The 20086-nt window shown below is 42.1% G+C and overlaps 1 protein-coding gene across 1 annotated transcript in view; it reads left to right on the forward strand.

Moving 5' to 3' along the window:
- LOC144114220 (F-box only protein 31-like) overlaps positions 1-20086 on the forward strand; it is a 53355-nt gene that overhangs the window by 8264 nt on the left and 25005 nt on the right. The window contains exons 3-7 of the mRNA XM_077647819.1: positions 1619-1695; positions 2113-2289; positions 6360-6431; positions 12431-12540; positions 17956-18115. Of these exons, the coding sequence (XP_077503945.1) occupies positions 1619-1695; positions 2113-2289; positions 6360-6431; positions 12431-12540; positions 17956-18115 (596 nt within the window). The remainder of the gene's footprint in view (positions 1-1618; positions 1696-2112; positions 2290-6359; positions 6432-12430; positions 12541-17955; positions 18116-20086) is intronic.

The raw sequence follows: 20086 nt of genomic DNA on the forward strand, positions 1-20086 counted from the left end.
AACATTTGGCCGAAAGGCTCTTCAGCAACGATGACGGAGTGAAAGCTGAGGTGCAATGCTTCCTCAACAACTTGGTGGCGAGCTGGTATGACGAGGGCATACAAAAACTGCCCCAGCGCCTGCAAAAATGCATCAACCGAAATGGCAATTATGTGGAAAAATAGAAGAATGTTGAAGCCTTAAACCAATGTGTCACTTGTTGAAGATACGTTTCTTTTTCTTTTCTTTTTTTAAGCACCGCCGCGGTGGCTCAGTGGTTATGGCGCTCGGCTATGACCCAAGTCTAGGTTTCGATCCCGACTACGGCAGTCGAATTTTAATGGAGATAAAATTCTAGAGGCCCGTTTACTTTGCAATGTCAGTGCATGTTAAAGAACTCCAGGTGGTCAGAATTCCCGGAGCCCTTCATTACGGCATCCCTTAGTCGCTTTGGGATGTTAAACCCCCATAAACCACAAACCTCTCTGTTTTTAAAAGAATTGGAGACCTTATTTTTGGGGTGACCCTCGTATTTTTAATTTTGATGTTACTGGTAGTCTTTAGCATGGTTTGTTTGGGACGCTCATACAGCCACGTTTTACTTCTGCCACCTATCTCTCTAATGTTGGTTATGATGCCACTTCCTCGCCGATTGTTCACACCATGCCTTAACGAACCTGCTTCACGGGTGAGTTCATTTGGAACTGCTATCTGTTGATGACATGTTACACCGGTGACTTTTGTAGTGGTCATCTCAGTTGTCCACACATTAATCATATGCTCCAGATTGGATACAGAAAGACGACAGCACTTCCCTGAACTATACACACTTAAAATATCAATGCACCCTTTATTTTTAGGTGATTACCGCATGTTTTCATTGGATAGGGTTTTTAAGTTTTAACTGATGTAGGCTTTTTACAAGAGATCTATTATTCCAAGTAACCTCAGCTCCTCCTCATTGCTGAGGAGAAGGTTGAGCTTAGCCGTAGCTGCCAGATGCCTTGCCCTTCTTGCTCAAGGAAGGACTGTGGTTGAGGCTACGTGGCTTCGTCTTTTATATATGACAGCTCTTAAAACAATTTTTTAGGCGCTATGAACCACTTTAGGCCATTCCTCCAGACTACACCCTGTTGACATACTATAATCATGCACATGCTCACTACTCTTAGGCCCTGTACACCCGGTGTTGATTGTAACGTGTACATATTTTAGCCTGAGTCGACCGAAAACCTCTTGTTTCGCGCTGTTTGGCCTTAGGTGCTCTTGCGCCATAACCTAGCATCATCACCATCATTCTTTTGTAGTGGGTGTAGTCGTGTATCCTCAATTACTACTCTGATGAATGAAATTTCAGGTCTTAATTTGTATAGATTGCAGTGGAGGTAAGTGCATACAGCGCGTTCCTTCAAACGAGCCAGTTCGTCATGTATAGGTTCACTACCAGTTGGCTCACTAACATATTTATTCTTGTTGTGTGGTTGTTCAATATGCACTGGTTGCCTTTGGTGTTGTTTTTGCAGCTTTTTATTGTAATTATGCTGTGCATATAATATCAGTGCTGCTTCCTGTTTGTTGTATTGTTTTTTTCTACGGACAGCCTCACAATGGGTCTTACTTTTTTTTTTTCTCATGACAGTGCTGCACAAATACCGGTATTGCTTGGGCCTCTGGCAGCCACAGGTTTCCTCCTATGGCGGCCTCTTCCAGGTCATGGTTAGTCTTTACAGCTTTAATGTTTGCAGTAAAGTAAAACTTCCTCTGCATAATTTCATTATCTTGCTTGCTGTTGATATCTAGGGGTTAATGACTTTTGCCACTCTTGATATCATGGGGTGCATATGAAGTTCCATGCCTGAAGAAAGTGCACACACTGGCACAGGAGGGAATCATTGTACTTTTTGAAATGATAGCTCTAAAATAACTTTTTTTTCAAAAGTAGCTTAAGCTATTCCACTTTTCATAACGGAGTTATCGACAAGGCTGGAACGTCTCGAAAAGGTGCTAATTCTGTTCACAAGAAAAGGTAAATTGGCAGTGCTGAGTGCAGTGGCAGTGCATGCATGTGACAGTGCATGCTTGAGAAGAGCAGAGCGATTCAATGTAACCGTGGCGGGAATTGCGTGTTCACAGTTTGATCCTGAACTTGTCTCCATTGTGGGGACGGAATTGATGCCTCCTCTGGACCCATTTATCACGGAGCCCCTGCGCAAGAAAATGCTCTTTTCCATACCTGTTTACCGGGAAAATGATGAAGATGTCATCTGTGTGGGTGGTTACAAGGGACCCCATGAAGCAGTCATTTTGGAGGTATGATACACATCTGTTTGTCTTTCCTCCTTCAGAATGCTTTTAAATGGCGGTCATTTTGGTCACCAGTTGAGTGCAGTAAACTGAAGATGGCAAAAGATGCAGCTTTTTGAACAAGTGCAGTTATTTTTTTTATTGCTTTTATCTTCCATTATGGCCATGTCCAGTGCAGCACATCCACAGTAAAAACAAATCACATTACACAGCCTCTACGGTTTCATGTAAGATTTCGAGCTCTGCTAATTGCATTGCTGGCATAATAACAGACAAAATTTATTTTTTGCATCTTTGTGAAAGAACAACACCTCGTTTTCTGACTGGGTGAAAGTCCGTGGTGGTCACGCAATGTCAGCTGCTTATGGCCAGCAATGCAGACGACATGACTGTGGACATTGGTTTGTAACTGGTGCGCACTTTTCAATCGCTGTCAGTAATTATTTCAGTATGATAGTCGCTGTCAGAGGAAGGCCCTTTGCTGTTGCTGCGATTTCAGCCACTGATTGTGGGATAGATAGTGCATCCAGAGGACACAAACTTTGGAAATAAAATATTAAGACTCGGTAGTACCACCATATAACTCGTGTAAAAGCCGCTGCTTTTTTTTTTTAGATTTCGAGGGGGGGGGGGGGGGGGGGGGGGGCATCATTACACAAAAGCGGCATTTCTTCACTGAATTTTTCTGACTACACTGGAACCCAAATTATGCCCGCCCTTTGTATGCGGTGTCCCATATTTCAACACAATTATCGTCAGCCTGGTGGACCCTTTACGGAGATATTGAAAGTCCGGATGTGTACGATGACCGCTAGGAACCGCTCGAAATAAAACAGGCTGGTAAAACACTTTATTGGGAAACGTCGCATCACCCAAAATTTCTGTGAAAAAGAATTAAGGTGGAGACATGTTTTTAGCTACGCAATTTCGTGCTCAATCATAACAACGGTTTAGCTGGCAGTTCGATACAGTGCGTTGCGCATGTGACTTGTAGCTGTTGCTTTGAGGTGGCTCTTGCCTGGCTTTTTTTCCCGCTCACTTTGCTGCCAAAGGCAGTGTGGAAGTGAAATGTTGCTGGGAAACTTGCGTTGCTACATAGTGTGAAACGCCTATGTGGTAGGGATTTTGGGTGAAGTCTGAATGGAATGACACATAGTTAGCATGGTCATACTGTGTGTTGCAGGCCAGTAACTCCCCTTAGAACACACCATGTGAGGAAGATTATACGCATGTGAATTGCAATGGTGGGGTTAAACTTTTTTTTTTTTTTTCAAGTTATCAGCTTCCAAGTTTGGAGAAGTGACCCTTACATGAGCGTGGCCTTTACACAGGATGTATACAGTAGTTACTGCAAGATTCAAAACTGCACTATGTTGAACTTTCATGTTGTGGCCTGTGAGACGTGGGGCAAGTGGGAGCTCTTTCTGATAACACCACCACTTTTTAACTTTTCATGAGCATGATGTTGAAGGTGTGTTCAAGTGAAGGCTATGTGTAAAGGTTGCTTAACTTTATTGACAGTCTTTTTATTGATAGTGTCTTACTTTGTGTGGCAGGGAGCCAAAGGTGCAGTTTTACTTCTTGAATCTAGAGAGTGCCTGAACTTTTGAGTGAAACTGCTAATTAGCAGAAGTGCACGGTGTCATCTTTAAAGGGTGCTTGAAACTCTTCTGTACAATTATTTACTTATACCGTGACACTATTAGGCATGACTTCTGCCACTGGAATGAATGGCGGCAGCTTTTATCTTGCAGCATGGGTAGGATCGCATGACTCCTCTTACTATAGCAGCAGTGGGTGCTCGATAGAATTTCTGCATTTTAAGAGATACAGGTCTCATTATTCTCTTTATCTTTTTTCTGTCAGTGAGTTCCTGTTCGAATACTTTGCTTCTTTGCCATCCCAGTAACAGCAGCAGGTTATTGATTTATTAGTGCCTTATTACCTAACATACCCAATTGAATCCAGTCCAAGCTCTGATTTAACTGGAAGATATGAAGCTCTGAGCAGCGTGGTTAGTTGCACTGATAATGGGCAAAAAATGAGTCCACTCCTGTGTGTGCAGCAAGCATTTCAGGGAGCAAGATGTTATTTATGGAGTTGGTGCTAGACCGTTTGGTAAGTTGCAGCTGACCTAAGGGAGCTGGCTCAGACACACCTCTACAGAGTTTAAGCATTTAAAGATTGCTCTGCATTGTCCCTACTGCTCTATTAAAATGATAGCGTTAAAGGTCCCGTTTGGCGTAAAACCTGGCGTCGGCGTGACTGGAAAATCTTGATTGGCCGGGAGGGTAGCGATGTAGAAAAGCAGTTTCACTGAAAAAAAAAAAAAGAAGGGTCAGGCAGAATCAAACCATTGTCCTTTTGGTTGGGAGGCTGATGTGCTACTTCTCCACTGGGGAATGTTCGTTTAGTGAGATAAATGGAGGCCTTGTACAAACACATCATACTACACATTAAGCGAATTACATTGCATGAACACTTGGTTAATTAGGGTGGCTGATTAGTGTCACCTATTAATATCACCAATTAGCATCATTGAATATTAAAGTTGAGAGTAAGCAAAGTAAAATAAAAAAGAAGGGGGTGGAGGAGAAGAAGATTGGTTAGGTGTGTGCATGGACAATGTTTAATAAGGTAGCATGCGATGGCAGCAAGCATGTTGATGCCTGTGAAAGGGTGCACCAGGGGACCCCTTTCGCATCATACTCCAAAGGTGCACTTAAGTGTCCCGCAAGTTTTTCACTTGCTCTAAAAAATTCAAGGGACCAATTGAATGGCACCACATTTACCGTCACTAACCGAAACAAACTGGCCCACATTTGATTTGTCCTGCATCCGTATGTGTTAGCGTTCTGTCCAGCTCCATTCCACACTTGTGGCCGTGGCAGTCGCATTTCGATGGAGGCATAATACTAGAGACCGTTGTGCTGTGCGATGTCAGTGCACGTTAAAGAAGCCCATTGCTTGAAAATTATCCAGAGCCCTCCTCTACAGCATCCCTCATAGCCTGAGTCACTTAGAGATGTTAAAGGGACACTGAGGAGAACCCTATCAAAATTTTTTTGTTAGCAATATCTGATAGTTCGGCATTTCATGGCTTTGTTGACGCTTGTCCAGGAGCGAAAGATGCATTTATTTCAAAAAAATTTGGATTCGGAATTGAAAAATTTTTTTCCCGCTGCTCCGATTCAAACTCGAGAACTCTTATGACGACACGGAGAACTCTTATGACAACACAGAACGGAGTGACGTGAAACGTGACGTAAACGGAGACTCCGTGATTTCTGGCAGGTAGCGGTGCGGTGCGCAACCTTCCTTTGCAAGCCTCAGAGATTCGTGACATCCATGAAGTAAGGAAAATTCCTCCATGGTGGCGCCTCTTGTCCTAGGAAGTCATCACGCTTGTACTTGCGAGATTGGCCTGTGGCGGCGATACCTGTATTTTGGTTCTTGCTATTTTCTACATTACAAGAGCTTTGTTTTCAGGAAGAGTGGCGTTTTTGTGATCAGGAGCTGGTATTCTATGGATACAAGCCAACTTCAATTTCTCCTCAGTGTCCCTTTAAGCATGATAAACCTAACCAAAGCAAGCTCCTCATCTGCCATGTAAAGATTATCTGCTTAGTGGCATTCATTGACCACTTACCTCTGACTGATGGTGTAGCGACTTCTTTGTTGCCCATAATGGTGGTAACACGTGCACTGATTGGCAGCTGGGGAATGTTGGTCATTTCTTTGTTGTGGTGGTGGGTAAAACTCACCAGGTTACACTGCAAGAGCTCACTCACTCTGTGAGGTGCCTTGTTGCCAAAGCTCAGCCACAGAACATTATTGAACAAAATCTATCTGGAACTCTACGACGCAGAATGCCAGTTTTGTGGCGAAAAAGCAAATCTTCATCACATGTTTTGATCACGTCAACATAACCCAGCCATATTTTGACCATTGCTACAATAAACAGTAGTTACACATCGTATTGTCACTTTTTCTATTCCACTAGCATCAGCTATTCACTCTGTGATAAAGTTGGCAGTGTAACATTAGCTAATCGTTTCTTTATATTTGTATTTCAGATTTCAAAGGATGAATTCATGTTTAAGTGTTGTGACTCAAGCCATCATCGCCACCCAAATGGGAAGCACCAGGTATGATTTTTGTTGAAGAGTAAGGTCATGGGACCTTATAGGTCATGGATGCAAATAAGGTATGCAGAGTTTAATATATTGCGCACATTGACATTGCTGGAGCTGTTGCAGTAATTATTGTCCCGTACCTTGATAATAAAAGTTTTCTTTCTCTTTTGAAAGCAAACAACAGTAGAAGTAAAGGACATGGTAACAGAGCTTCTTTTTTGTTAGGTGACAGTGTACAAATTTTGAAATGTGCTGTATGCAGTGTGCACAAATTGCTTTAGCATTGTGGAAAAAGCAGGGAATTATATTTCTGCATTCTGTGGAAATTTATTTTCTTGTGTGCCATTATATAACTGAACCACCTGTAATAGTGGACTTCATATCAACCATTGTATTAACACCAGAATCCAAACATTTAGGCATGAAAAATTTCATTTGATTTGCATGAAATGGGCTCATGCTGTTTTGGAATGCCAAAGAATTAAATTCTGTGCATTAAACTTCAACGAAAGGTTGTCAGAGTAAAAACTGTGACATAGTTGCATCAGGCTTCTACTTGCAATTAATCTGGGCAGTTGGCTTCGAGGAACTGTTAGCTGTCTGTTCTAGTCGGGATGCTTGAGACCAGCTGTAGTTGCATGTTGGCATGGCTGCATTAACGTAATAGCGTGGATGGTTTTGTTCAGCAGAGAAACTGCCATGCTTAGGCTTTGGCGCGTCAAGAGAGTGTCAAGAGAGTCTGGATTGGTCGAGAGGGTCAAAACGTCACAACCACATGACCTTGTGCTGGTAATTCAAACACCCCACAACGATCACACAGTACAACACTGGTAACATCACTACACAATTCCTCATTGGTCTAGAGGGTCGTGATGTAATTCCACCACCATTATGAAGTGCCTCTGAAGAAAGAAAAGCAGTTGTTCTAAAAAGAAAAATAGTCGACTTGAACCACTGCCCCTTGTGTTGTGAGCTGGGCTTGCAACCCCTCAACCACTGAGGAACGTTCATTAGACTTGGTTAATTGGAGGCCTTGTAGTAAATAAAAAGGTTAAAAACAATGAAATAAAAAAAATGGTGTCTGTGTCTGCAAAATGATATGCAAAGAGGACCCCAGGCTACTGAAGGGACCCATTAGCGCTGTCGCATCATTCCCTTAAGGCAGAGCTTAAGTGTTCCCCGAATTTTCGTGATGAACTTGAGAAAGGAGGTTTAACCAAGTGCTAGAAATAAATTCGCCTCCTTTATTCGAAAGAAGTGGCTTATCAGCAGAAAGTGTATCTCCGCAAAGGTTATTCCTAAAGCATTATGACTTTAAAATGTGATGTATGAATAGCAAGCCCACATTTCATTACCCGGTTAGTTTGTTGTTTTGATTATTTTCCTCATAGCTAATGGTAGCTTGTACAAATAGTTAAAGGGATGCTGAGGAGAGCTTTATCCAAATTTTGTTCCTAATAAAAACAGTTGTGTGGCTGTTTCTAGCTGTGCTGATGTTTGTCTGGTAGCAAACAGTACTTTTATTGCCAAGAAAATTCAGGAAAACCTGTGCGCACTAGTGTGATAAGACAAAAGTGTGAAGCCTTGCGCTTACTGGAGGAAATGAATTTAAAACGCCTTTACTTCCCGATTAAGAATGATAAAAGGACTGCCTGGAATTATATTTTTCTGGGAAAACCCACAAACACGACATTCCATTCTGCTGTATTGTTACGGGATGCTCTACCTGGCAATTTGATGTTTCAAGTTTTTTTACCAAGGAACCTGTCTTCTTTGGCAATAGACGATCCATTTCTAGTGTCTAATTCTTTGGAGGTTGTTGAATATTTGAAATGCCATAATCTGGGGTTGTGCAACATGTTTAGCATAGATGTACAGGACTTATTGTACTCTCTTCCGCACGATACCCTTCTACAGTGTGTCAGCAAATGTATAAAAGATGGTAACAATGAAGAGGAATTCATTTTGAAATGTGGAATCTCTGTGGGAGCCTTTTTAGAACTGTTGTCTTTTTATCTTAAAGCTACTATTGTTGAATGGCAAGGAAGACTGTATACTAAAAAATCACGGGTATGTACTGGGTCGAAAGTGACTCCGGTACTCAGTAATATTTTTATTATGTAGATAAGACTATTGAAAGTATTTTGGGCTCCCGAACAAAACAGATCTTCAGGTATGTAGATGATTATCTTGTTTTTGTTGAGAACGGGGACTTCCAGAAACAGATAGGTGCCATTTTAAAGATTTTTGAGTATTGCGGACAAGGCTTAAAATTTACCTTTGAAACAACGGACAGGAATGAGCTGCAATTCCTAGATATAAAGTTGGTTTTACAGCCAGAGCACACGTGCTGGTCCTTCTTTCAGAGATCAAAGAAACCCTTGCTCAGTTACCGTTTTGGGCATTCCAAGATAGTCAAATGTGGTATAGCTATTTCATGTATAAGTTCTGCAATTAACAAGTCATGTGTGCATGCTATCAGTCAGAGTTTTAATCAACAGGTTGAGAGGCTGAGGTCAGCAGGCTTTCCGAATGAGGCTATCATACTTGCATGTAGTAAGATATAATTAAAAAGACCAAATCATCTTGTAGGCACGAGCCATCAGATCCTTCAAGTAAAGAGAAAAAGAAATTTGCTGTCTGGCCCTACGTTCACCAGTTATCCCACCGTTTAAAGCAGGTAGGCTGCAGATATGGGGTTGATGTTCTTTTTTCTGCACCTAATAAGCTCGGCAAAATTCGCGCCATGGTGGATAGGAAAACCAGAGAAGAAAAACAAAAAAGTGTACCAAGTAAATCATGACTTGAAGTTTGTTCCAAGTGCCAAGGGTGTGGTGTATATTGTTCCCTTTACGTGTGGGAAGAGCTATATAGGCCAGACGGGAAGCACAACACATGAGCACAACACTTCTTTGGAAGCGGCCCCTTCCTTAAACCTAGCTCTGCACTACAAAGAATGTCGTCGTAACACCTCAAGGGCTACTGAGGAACCATGTACTCCACTTTTTAACATTACTAAGATCTTGTAAAATCACAAAGAACTAACTAGAGAAATCAGCGAAACATTTTATATCCACAAAAATGTCGACACATGTGTAAGCACCCCATCCGCCCTCGTTCATGACTGTGAACTTTTGTGTCTTGATCACCATGACTGAAGTTGTCAGCTTATCAGTGTTTTTGGTGTAGCTCATGCGTGCTCTTCATTGTAAAGAGGGTATATTTTATGTGTTCCTTTTCAATAATTTGATAGTCAGCGCTTGTCCCATCTTCTTCTTTCTTGTCCCTGTTCCTGCGCTGTTTTTGTACAAGTATATACCAACTTGCCGTGTTACTGAAGGAAATTGAATTTAAAAATTTCCCACCAGTCAGTTCAAGCTCATGACATCCACATGGAAATGGACTCCGTTAGGGAGCAAATAGTAGTGTAGCCTAGCCTCGGGGATCTGCATACAAAAATTGTCTTGATGTACTGCAGTTTGCTTGTAAAAATGGCCACTGGTGGGGAAACCTCTATTTCATTTTTTTACCTTTTCTAGCTTACAAAAGCTTTGTTTCAGTGAAAGCGGTGTCTTTATAATTGGAATGCGGTAATCATTATTACAGTCGAACCCACATATATCAAACTCGCAAAAAAGTATGTATGAGTTTTATATAACCTGTAATTCGATATGAAAGTAGTCGTAAACTTAACAACACACAAACTCATTGAGATGGAAAAAAAAATTTATTTCTATGACATAGCCACTTACTGTGTGCAGATTACCGACGAAATAGTCGTGAATTTGTTCCTTCATTTTCATTGCCTCGGAGAGAACACATTTTTCAATGTTATCGATGGACTTCGAACAGCTGAGACTGCAGCTCTCTGTCAACGTGCAATAGCAGCGAACCATGCTGAGTGCACAGAGCACTTCAAAGCACATGGGCACAGATTCTCTCAAATCTCGTCACAGTTCACATCAGTGGTGTCCTGGTTATCCGCAGCATCAGCAATGATGTCTGTGTCTGCAAGTTCTCCCACAGTCTTAACGTCGTTGCCCATGGAGACAGTTGCCTACGGCTGCCTCGACACTAATAGCACCAGCAAATTCAGAGAACTGGTTCCACAAATCATCAAGCCACGCGATGGCTTTGTTGAGCTGACCAAACAAAGAATTTGCTCCGTTTTCTCCGGTCAAGCAGAGGCCAGAATGTAAAAAGCAGTTCTGTGTAGTTTCGTTTTTGACATCATTCCATGACCTACTCAGCCTAAGAGGTCGATTTTTGGATCTGTTCCAGTCTTCAGGTTCTGCAGGAGCCGTTCAGTCAGACGTTTTCTGCAACCAGCTTTCACTGCGTGGATCATCCTCTGGTCCAATGATTGAAACACCGTTGTAGCTTTGCGCAGCAGGAAGCAAAGTGCAATGTTGCTGAGACTAGCACTGCAGTGATGGGCACATTCATCATCTATGATGAGGAAGACGTGCACTTGGCCCACCAGGTCATCACTCCAAGATTTCTATCACTTGGCTAAAAGTTCGCAGGTCATTCACGCTCTTCAGTTGGACCTGTAGGTCACTGGAATCAGAAGCACGTTCTGTAAGGATCATAGGGACTCTCTTTTCCCATTGAATCTTTCCACTTTAGCCTGAACTTTAGTCTTGTTCTTCAAAATGGTGCTCAGTTTGCTTCTTGGAATCTTGTACGCTGTAGCAACTTCAGATTTCTTCTCACCTCGTTCATCATTGATCCAAGTCATCATTGATCTGCACAAGCTGCATAGCACATTACCACCAGTAGCACCCGTAGGTCCATGCATAAAAGCTAACATCTTGGGATGTGCTGAGGGAAGGCCAGCTTCTTGAGTTGCCCGGTGTTGCCTGAAGTTTGATCTATTGGATGTGATGGCTAATTTTTGTATGATATAGCCGCACATTTTCCTATACATTCAAATTATTTTATGTCGAAGGTAATTCGATCTAATGAAGTTTGATATGATCAGGTTCAACTGTCCATCATGTTACCTTTGTATATTGTTGCTTGTCTGTCATGCTTATTTTTATTTTATTGTTTGCTTTTATGGTATACTCTTAACTCCTTTGGTATCCGAACCATGGGGGTGAGATAGCGTGAAGAATGGAAACAGGCCGGGAAGCATTTGGCAAGCACTTTCTGGTCATAAATAGCAGCATACCAGTATTGGTAAGCAGTTAATGAAAAGGCTTGAGATTAAATTTCGGGCAACACCGCAAGCTATTTAAAGGGAAACAAAAGGAAGATCAAGGGAGCAGATTGTGTTGGGAAACAAATGCGAGTTAATGATGAGCTAGTAGAAATCAAGAGGAAGAAATCGACATGGGCAAGGCATGTAATGCAGAGGACAGTTAATCAGTGAGCCAGTATGTTGGCGGAGGAGATTCCAAGAGAAGGTAAACGGAGAAGAGAGCACCAGAGATTTGGGAAGTTTGTAGGCATATGACATATAACAGTCGAAGCTGGTCCAGAACAGGGTTAATTGCAAGTCATTGTGAGAGGCCTTTGTCCTGCAGGGGTCAAAACTGAGCTGATGATGAAGATGGCGGTGGTGACATTTAACAGGAAGTTATTGTCAGAAAGGTTTCATCTTGTGGTAGAAACTGTGAAACTAAATTGAACTTCCTTACTGTCCTGAAAATCCTTCATGCTGTCAAGGAATTGCTGCAGTTTATAAGCTCTGTTCGAGACTCTAAAGTATTTGGTGATATTAGCAAAAGGTACTGTGCCTTTGCTCTTGTTAATAATTATTGGCTATTCTTTAGGGACGTGTTGGGAATTGGATATATGCGCAGCTTTCTGGGCAGTGCACATACATAAGTACCACTACTAAAGAGACAAAGTTTTTTTGTGTACATTATTAATGTTTCAGTACGAAATTTTATTGATGTTTTGTTCAGTTCTCATAAGTGGATGGATTTCTGGGGTGCTCTGCATGATTTTTTCTGGAACAGGTGTTCCAGATGTCTTGCTCAGCTTTGACGTGGCTCTTTCAGGAACTCCGCGAGTTTCTCAGTGAACACTCCTCAGTGCCCCTGGACATGCACCAGTTCCCACACAGCCAGGAGATGCTTCTGATGAAATTCTTGATCCTGAGGCAGTTTGAGTATGTATGCCTTTTACAGGGCTTATTTTTCCGTGTTTTATAAGTTGTGCATGGTCTTGAATAGTGAAAATTATTTAGAATACATCTTTGTTCAGGTAAAAGGCTGCATGGCTGGTATCACAATTTTCAGTATGCAGCAGTCTGAAGGGAGTGAAAAACCCTCTCATACCTTGAAAGAATCATGGTCAGAGATTCAGACTGCATGGTTTAGCTGTCAGTTTTTCATGGTAGCAATATGATGAAGTTAAGCCAAACAAAGTTTGTTTCGGGATTTTTGGGACAGCTTTGACTCGTCTGGAGGGTTCTTTTTTCTGAAGGTCCTTATTAAGCATGTCTGATGTATTTATTGGTAGCCTCCTTTGTTTTTGGATGACTTTCAGTTTGAAATATTACTTTATTAAGATGTTTTATTGAGTAAATTAAACTGTAGGAGAGTAGATAAACCTTTAACGCAGCAAACTTTGATTACAATGTTCTCAGCCCTTTCTGCAAGCTTTCAGATTGATGTGAGTGCAAAGTGATGGGGTGAACCATTCAGTGCAGAGATTTCTATAGATGCTAACCTTAGCAGCCAGGAACGCAATGGTCTCTTTGTGTCCTGTCCCTTCATATTGGTGATGCTTTTGAGCTCCTTTGTGGCTTATACTTAGAGCCCTTTGTTTTTGGGTATCATTTTTTTTTTTTTCGGAATTTCGGGGATTAAAAATGGGCGAATGTCTTGAGCTCCATTTCAGGTATAAATTGGGTAACTCGGGAAAAAGTTCCATAATTTTTCTTTTTCTAGTTGTTTTCTGCAGAAAATGACAGGTTCCTTTAAGCAGTTGTTTTTGTGTGGAATATAAACTGGTCTTTTTTTTTTTTCTCATTTCATATATAAAATGCAGGTTGCACTGAAAACTGTTTACCAAATCAGATATCTCATTTTTTTTCTCATTTATTGCTATTATTTCATCACATCAATTACCATCTGCTTGCATAGCACTTTTGCATCCTTGCAAGGTCCACCTACCTTTGTTTGTAGACTGTGAAAACATTCATTCAACTAGGGATTTAAAGCTGAGCCAGCAAAGCGGTCTGCACCTTGCTAAGTCAAAGTTGGGTAAAGTTTTAACTTGAATCCGAAAAACCGCAGTAGAGAAAATAATTATATGAAAGCCTTACGGTGTATTTTCTAAGTTTTTGAATATATTTTATAATGTTCAGCATACTGATTGGAGACCTTTCATTTAATATCGGAGGACTATGAATGATAGTTACGAGTAAATGTTCTTGGAGCTTCGGCTTCAAACTTCTGCTTTCAAGCGCAGTTTCGGATTGCTTAAGGGGATTAACTATGGGATTAACGCTTTTAAAACAAGGAGCCATATATGACAAAGAGTCACTCGTGCTCTCATGTACCATGATGCCACCTTCAAGCTTTGTATGCAAGGCAAAAGCTCGAAAAGGATTGGGCATGTCGCGTTACCCTGAGTAAACATGCCAAATGATATATCTGCACATCTCACGACAGGTTTTACCTTCCACAATGAAAGCTACTTAAAATATGGACTGTAAGGTGCGTGAACAAAAATCTCCTGGACTCTGAACTCTTTCCAAAGACGGATGACACCAAGGGAATCAACCCTGCTGCTTGTTATAACGTTCGTTAATGACATCACGTTTAATGCCATGCGGCACATTTAGCGTCCAAAATATCCCTGCTGCTGTTCACTTTTTCACTGATTTCGGCTTTCTTATGGTCATTGCCTCAATCTGCTTGGCAGAATGCACATTGATGCTACTTATAAAGGTTAATGTGTGTTCTCAGTAGCGCTTAAATGCGTTTATGATTACGTATTGCAGCTCTAATGCATGCGGTAAGTAAAGGTGACGCTGTTTCGTGCATTTCTGCATCCACCTAGCTACTACTCATGCATACCTGCAAACTGCTGTTACAATCATTAAATGTGATACTGTGAGCATTGCTGTGGATGGAGAATCCCATTATGAGTTTGTTCCGAGCACAGTGTGGCATGAATAGCTGAAGAGAACAATGAGCACAAAAAAATGCTGAAATTATACTAAATTTGCTGTCCGTATATGTTGTTGTCCTTATATTACTTTCGAAGTGCCATATTTATGGAATTGTAGAAGTAGAACCTCATTTATACATTTTTATAACACAAAAATAAAGCTGTATTCATCATCATCATTAGCCTGACTACACCCACTGTAGGGTAAAGGCCTCTCCCATTTCTCTCCAATTAACCCTGTCCTGTGCCAGCTGTGGCCACCCTATCCCCGCAAACTGTGCTTAATCTTATCCACCCATCTAACTTTCTGCCACCCTCTGCTACACTTGCCTTCTCTTGGAATCTATTCTGTTACCCTTAAGGACCAGCGGTTATCTTGCCTTCGCATTACATGCCCTGCCCAAGCCCATGCCTTCCTCGTTTTGATTTCGAGTAGGATATCATTAACCCGCGTTAATCCTAACCCACTCCACCCGATTCCAGTCTCTTAATGTTACACCTATAGTTTTTCTTTCCATAGCTTGCTGTGTTGTCCTTTAACTTAAATTGAACCCTTTTCATTATCCTCTATGTTTCTGCCCCTTAGGAGGTACAGGTAAGGTTCAGCTGTTATATACTTTTCTCTTGAGGGATATTTTTAAACTGCCATTCATGATCTGAGAGAACTTGCCAAATGCGGTGCACCCTATTCTTATTCTAGTCATTTTTCTCTTGTGATTCGGATCTGGAGTCGCTACTTACCCTAAGTAGACGTATTTCCTTACCACTTCCAGTGCCTCGCTACCAACTGTAAACTGCTGTTCTCTTCTGAGCCCATAAAAAAAGAGATGAGTTACCATTTGCCAGGGTTAATTGGTTTGTTCATATAGGAGGTTGTGGCAAAGTACTACGCCAGGGAGGCCAAATCCTGTTCTGGGAGGGAGTGCGTTGTCAGTTCTGGTCACCGAGATCAGACTGCACCTCGGGTAGAATTCCTTTTCTAAGGGTAGACAGCTGGGCTAGTTGGTTTGCATTATTATGGAACATGGTACCAGCGCAAGAAACAAGGACGAAGGGAGAAGAAAGACAACACGAACGCTGGCCTTCTTCTCCCTTCGTCCTTGTTTCTTGCGCTGGTACCATGTTCCATAATAATTCCTTTTCCTATTGGTTGTGAACTTTAGTCTCTATTGGTATTTTCCTTACTGCAGAGGAACCTGTGCTGCATGTGATATTTGGCACTGCACTGCAGGAAAGTAGCTGCCATTTATTTCATGTCGTTGCTATCAGTGCTGTTTCATCTGCTCTTTTGCCTGCCACGATTTTGGCCGTGGTTTGCATGTCAGGACATTACGTCCCATTGAGATGAATTCTACAAAGGCAACATTGGTCCTAGTGGACTGAGCCTCTTGTTCCTGTTGTCATTACCAGTGCATGATATATGCCCATTGCTCAAGCCTCACTCGGATTCCTTAGCTCCACATGCTGCTACTGGTCTGTGGGTAGGAGCTTGTGAACTCTTTTGGTTTTATGGAGCAATTGGATTTAGGCTGCCTGCTCCTGCATTTCGTTGCAAGTTGCATGCAAAGCTTATTGGTCACAGCATGTAGCGTGAGCTGTGAATTGTACTGCTCACTTGCGCCTTTCCCTGATGCTGGCAAATGCCCTCATGCCATCAAAGTCATTAGCACCATCTGTCCGAGGATTCATCCATTAAGGTTGGCTGTTTACTGAAGATTGTATTAGCTGGAATTAATAAATAACGTATTTACACGATTGTGGGTCGACCCATTTTTCAAAATTTGAACATCCAAAGTGTAGGGGTCGACTTAAATCGAAACCAAAGCATCCCACCATAAATAAAGGCGAGACAAACGAGATATCAGGCATGCTACAGCATGGTTGGATTTTTGCAGTGTGGCTCCGTCGCATCGCTCTTCGTGATGGCCTTGAGCAGCTGCCGAGTCAACGCGCAGAGCCGCCATCCTCACCTCGCACGAGGCGGCCAATAGTGGCTGTCGATAAGCAGCAAACTGCACCAGCGCACTCCCCACATGTCGCTGCAGATTGCGTCTGCTGATAAGCTGCAGCAGCCCGAAAACGTCTTCACGTTGTACTCTTAACAGGCGTCGTCCAAGTTTTTTTTTTTACTTTTTTTTTCACTTTCAACTGCGCACTCGGTGCTCAAGGGAGCGTCGATAGTTGATGGAAGGGCCACTGTTCCCATCACGGCGGCACCCCCACTTGGAAACACAGCGGTGCCGGAGAGTGTCGGTAGCCGACGGGGAAGAGCCGACGCCGCTCACGCGTAGTTTCTCTTCGGCTGCGACGCATTTGACTACTGCCGGCCGCGTTTCACAAGTTTTTAATGTGGTGCTTCGTCATTCGTTATTTGTGCTCCTCGTCCGGTAAGCGACCGGCGCTCGTTCACGGCTACATTCGAGATGGCTGTCATTCTTTACCCGAAGAAACTAACAACTGCGCCGGGCCGCAAGTGCGACATTCGCAACGAGTGATCAGGTGTGGCAGCTGCAGCGAGGCAAAATTTTCAGCTATTCCATGCGATGTCGTGAAGTGGCTGCTTGCGAAGTGCGGGACTTCGCTGCATGACGATGTTAGAGTGACGAGCTGTGGGACCGCAGCAGCGATCACGACGGCAGCACTAGTGAGGATGACGGCTCAAGTGTGGACGAGTAGTCCAGTGACTAATACATTTTCGTTTTGGAATGTGCCCACAGGTGCTCCCGCGCACTGCAGCAGATAGCGGCTGGCGATAAGCAAAGGCCGCAGGATAGTGCTATCGCGTTCTATTGTTAAAGGCCAAGCATAAACGACCTCCAAGCTTTTTTTTTTTTTTCCAGAAATGTCATGTAAATGCAGTTGTATAAATACAGTATTATCTGAGTGTACACATGTTGTCATAGCTCTTTGTTGTTGTTTTTTTAGCATGAACCTAATTCTGTGCGGTTTGTTAAAGTGGGCAGCCACAGCCACGAAATGGAGAACTCCCCACAGTGCTGCTCACAACACTGGTAGCCTATAGTCCACTGGCTTACAGGGAAGGGAAAGCTAAGTGCAGACCAGTGTGGCTTGTGCCGTATTTGCTGTGGCTGCATTCAGTTTTGTATCGGTGCACCTTCTCACACTCTGGAAATGTATTATTCAATAAAAATTTGGGGGAAATCTTGGACATGGTTACTGGAAAGCGGTGTTTTCTAGTAGGAAAAACTTAACTGGAAAAAATACGTAACACTGCGTGAAATTTTCGAAATTGATCATCTGACTTGTAAATTTGTTTTCTTAGTGTGGATTCAGCGCAGTAGTGCAGCTTGCACTGCAACAGCTTTGACGTGCTCACATATTTCAGGGTGCTGTTGGGGCCGAGACCTTATGGAGCCTTTTTTTTTTTCTGCCCTGCATGCAGCTATGCGTTTCACTACAAACGGGTGAGACTGCAAGCTCCATTGACAGGAGTGCCTATCCAGCCAGGCATCTTCAAGGGCACCTATGGCACACATGGCGTTGAGCTGATCCAAATAGAGTACATTGACAACTGCACAAAGCTGCGAGCTACCAAGCTCTCGGTAAATTTTCTCCCAATTTGTTACTCTCTGTTCTCATGGTCTTCCACAAGAAAATGCTGGGATTATGATTCAAAGCGCATTGATTTCTGAGGATTCATGAAGCATTCTTCATAGTACCTCATTTTCTGTGTTTTCTAAGTGTTTCTGCATTGCCTTTCTGTTCCTTCAAGGTCACCATCCGTGTTATTTGAAATACCAGGTGAGCATTATTGGGGTGGCAGTAGTATAGAAAAGAAAAAAAATCGAGCATGAAGTGGGAGATTAAGCATCAGCATGGTTAGTGAATTGGGCAGTAGGTTACCATGGTGCAGGTCAGTTCACGAAATTACTGTGGTGCAGCAGAAGAGTAGACATGGAAGTGTATAAAGTTGCATGAGGTATTCCTGAAATATGTTATTGTGAGAAGTGTGAAAAAGTACTTGCATGACTTGCAGATTTTGCCGGGTGCACAATGCACAGATGTGTGTATATTGCACTTTGAATCAGAACGTCGATAAAAGACTTTCTGAAAGGCTTTTTCCGCTGATAAATTGTGTGCATGTTGCATTACTTCATTTGGATCATTGTCCTTAGCTCTCTTTTCTTTCACCAAGGAAAACATTTAGACATGCATAGAAACCACTGGTGTAAATATATAGGCTCATGGTTAAAGCAAAAAGAAAAATGAATTCTTATTTTAGCTCTGAAATGTCCTTTTGAGAACAGTGTACTGCAATGAATATTTATTGGAAACAAAGTCATGTAGCACAAGGTATAACCTTTTTTTTCTTTCGGTACGCAGTCCGAGGATAGATTTTGTTATTTTAAGATATTGTTGACTGCATATTTATTATTTCAGACTTGGTTTATAGATGGAGAAGATTGCTTTTTATTTGATTTGAAGTCCTAATTGGACTTCAAATTAAAGTTTTTTCATTTTCACAAGCTTAGTGTTAACTATATGATTCATTTGTAGTGGGTATGCTATGCATCTGAAATGAATCTTGTGACCTTTGGTTTCATTGTCTCTCTCTCTTTTTCTTTCTGTGCACACCTAATCCTGCTTCTCCCCATTAGTAATTTTCACTGGTACCTTACCACAAGGCTAGCAATGCCTAAATAGACGTTTTTAGCATACCGGAGACGTACAAGCAGATACGTGTACCGGTTTACTGGACCCCTCTTGCTCATGCGCAGTGGCATTGTTGGGGTGAGGGGGAACCACTGCGCATGCGCAGTCCGGTAAACCGTCCGGCATCCGGTAAACCAGTATACATCTCCGCTACTATGTCTCCGGTATGCTAAAAAAGTCTGTCTATATTGGGAAGCAGACAAGGCTAGGGAAATGAGCAACTTGTTATGACATATACATATGAAAACAGCCAAAAGGCACTAAAGCCTACGAAAGCATTAGGGAATTTTTTTTTATTTTTGATATTTTTTGTGGTGTTGATCAGTAGGAAATTAGTAGTGTAATCATTTTATGCCACAAAGATAATTAATTAGAAAAACAGAAAAAAAATGACCACATGCTGCCAGTGGGATCCATTCCCACGACCTCCGCATGTCATGTATGGTGCTCTTACCAGTAGAACTATGCTGGCAGGCAGTTGTCCAATCTTCTTTCTGTTGGCTTCTTTCACATGTATATCGTAACGAGGGGCTCAGTTCTGACGGTCATGATGCCATAAGTACAGTCAAACTTGAATATATCGAACTCACAAAAAATGCCTACAAGTTTGATATAACATGTAAATTTGATTAAATGTAGCACTAAGTTTAAAAACGTGCAAACATATTGAGATGGAAAAAATGTATTTTTATGATAGTCACTTAATGCGCGCAGATTACTGAGCGATACGGTCATGATTTTTTTTTTATCTTTATCTTCATTATGCTTAGGACAACACATTTTTTAATGTTATCGATCGACTCTGAACAGCTGAGTCAGCAGCTTTCTATCTACATGCAATAACGACGAACCAGGCTGGG

The sequence above is a fragment of the Amblyomma americanum genome, chromosome 1 (genome assembly GCF_052857255.1).
Source record: "Amblyomma americanum isolate KBUSLIRL-KWMA chromosome 1, ASM5285725v1, whole genome shotgun sequence".
Taxonomy (NCBI): Eukaryota; Metazoa; Arthropoda; class Arachnida; order Ixodida; family Ixodidae; genus Amblyomma; species Amblyomma americanum.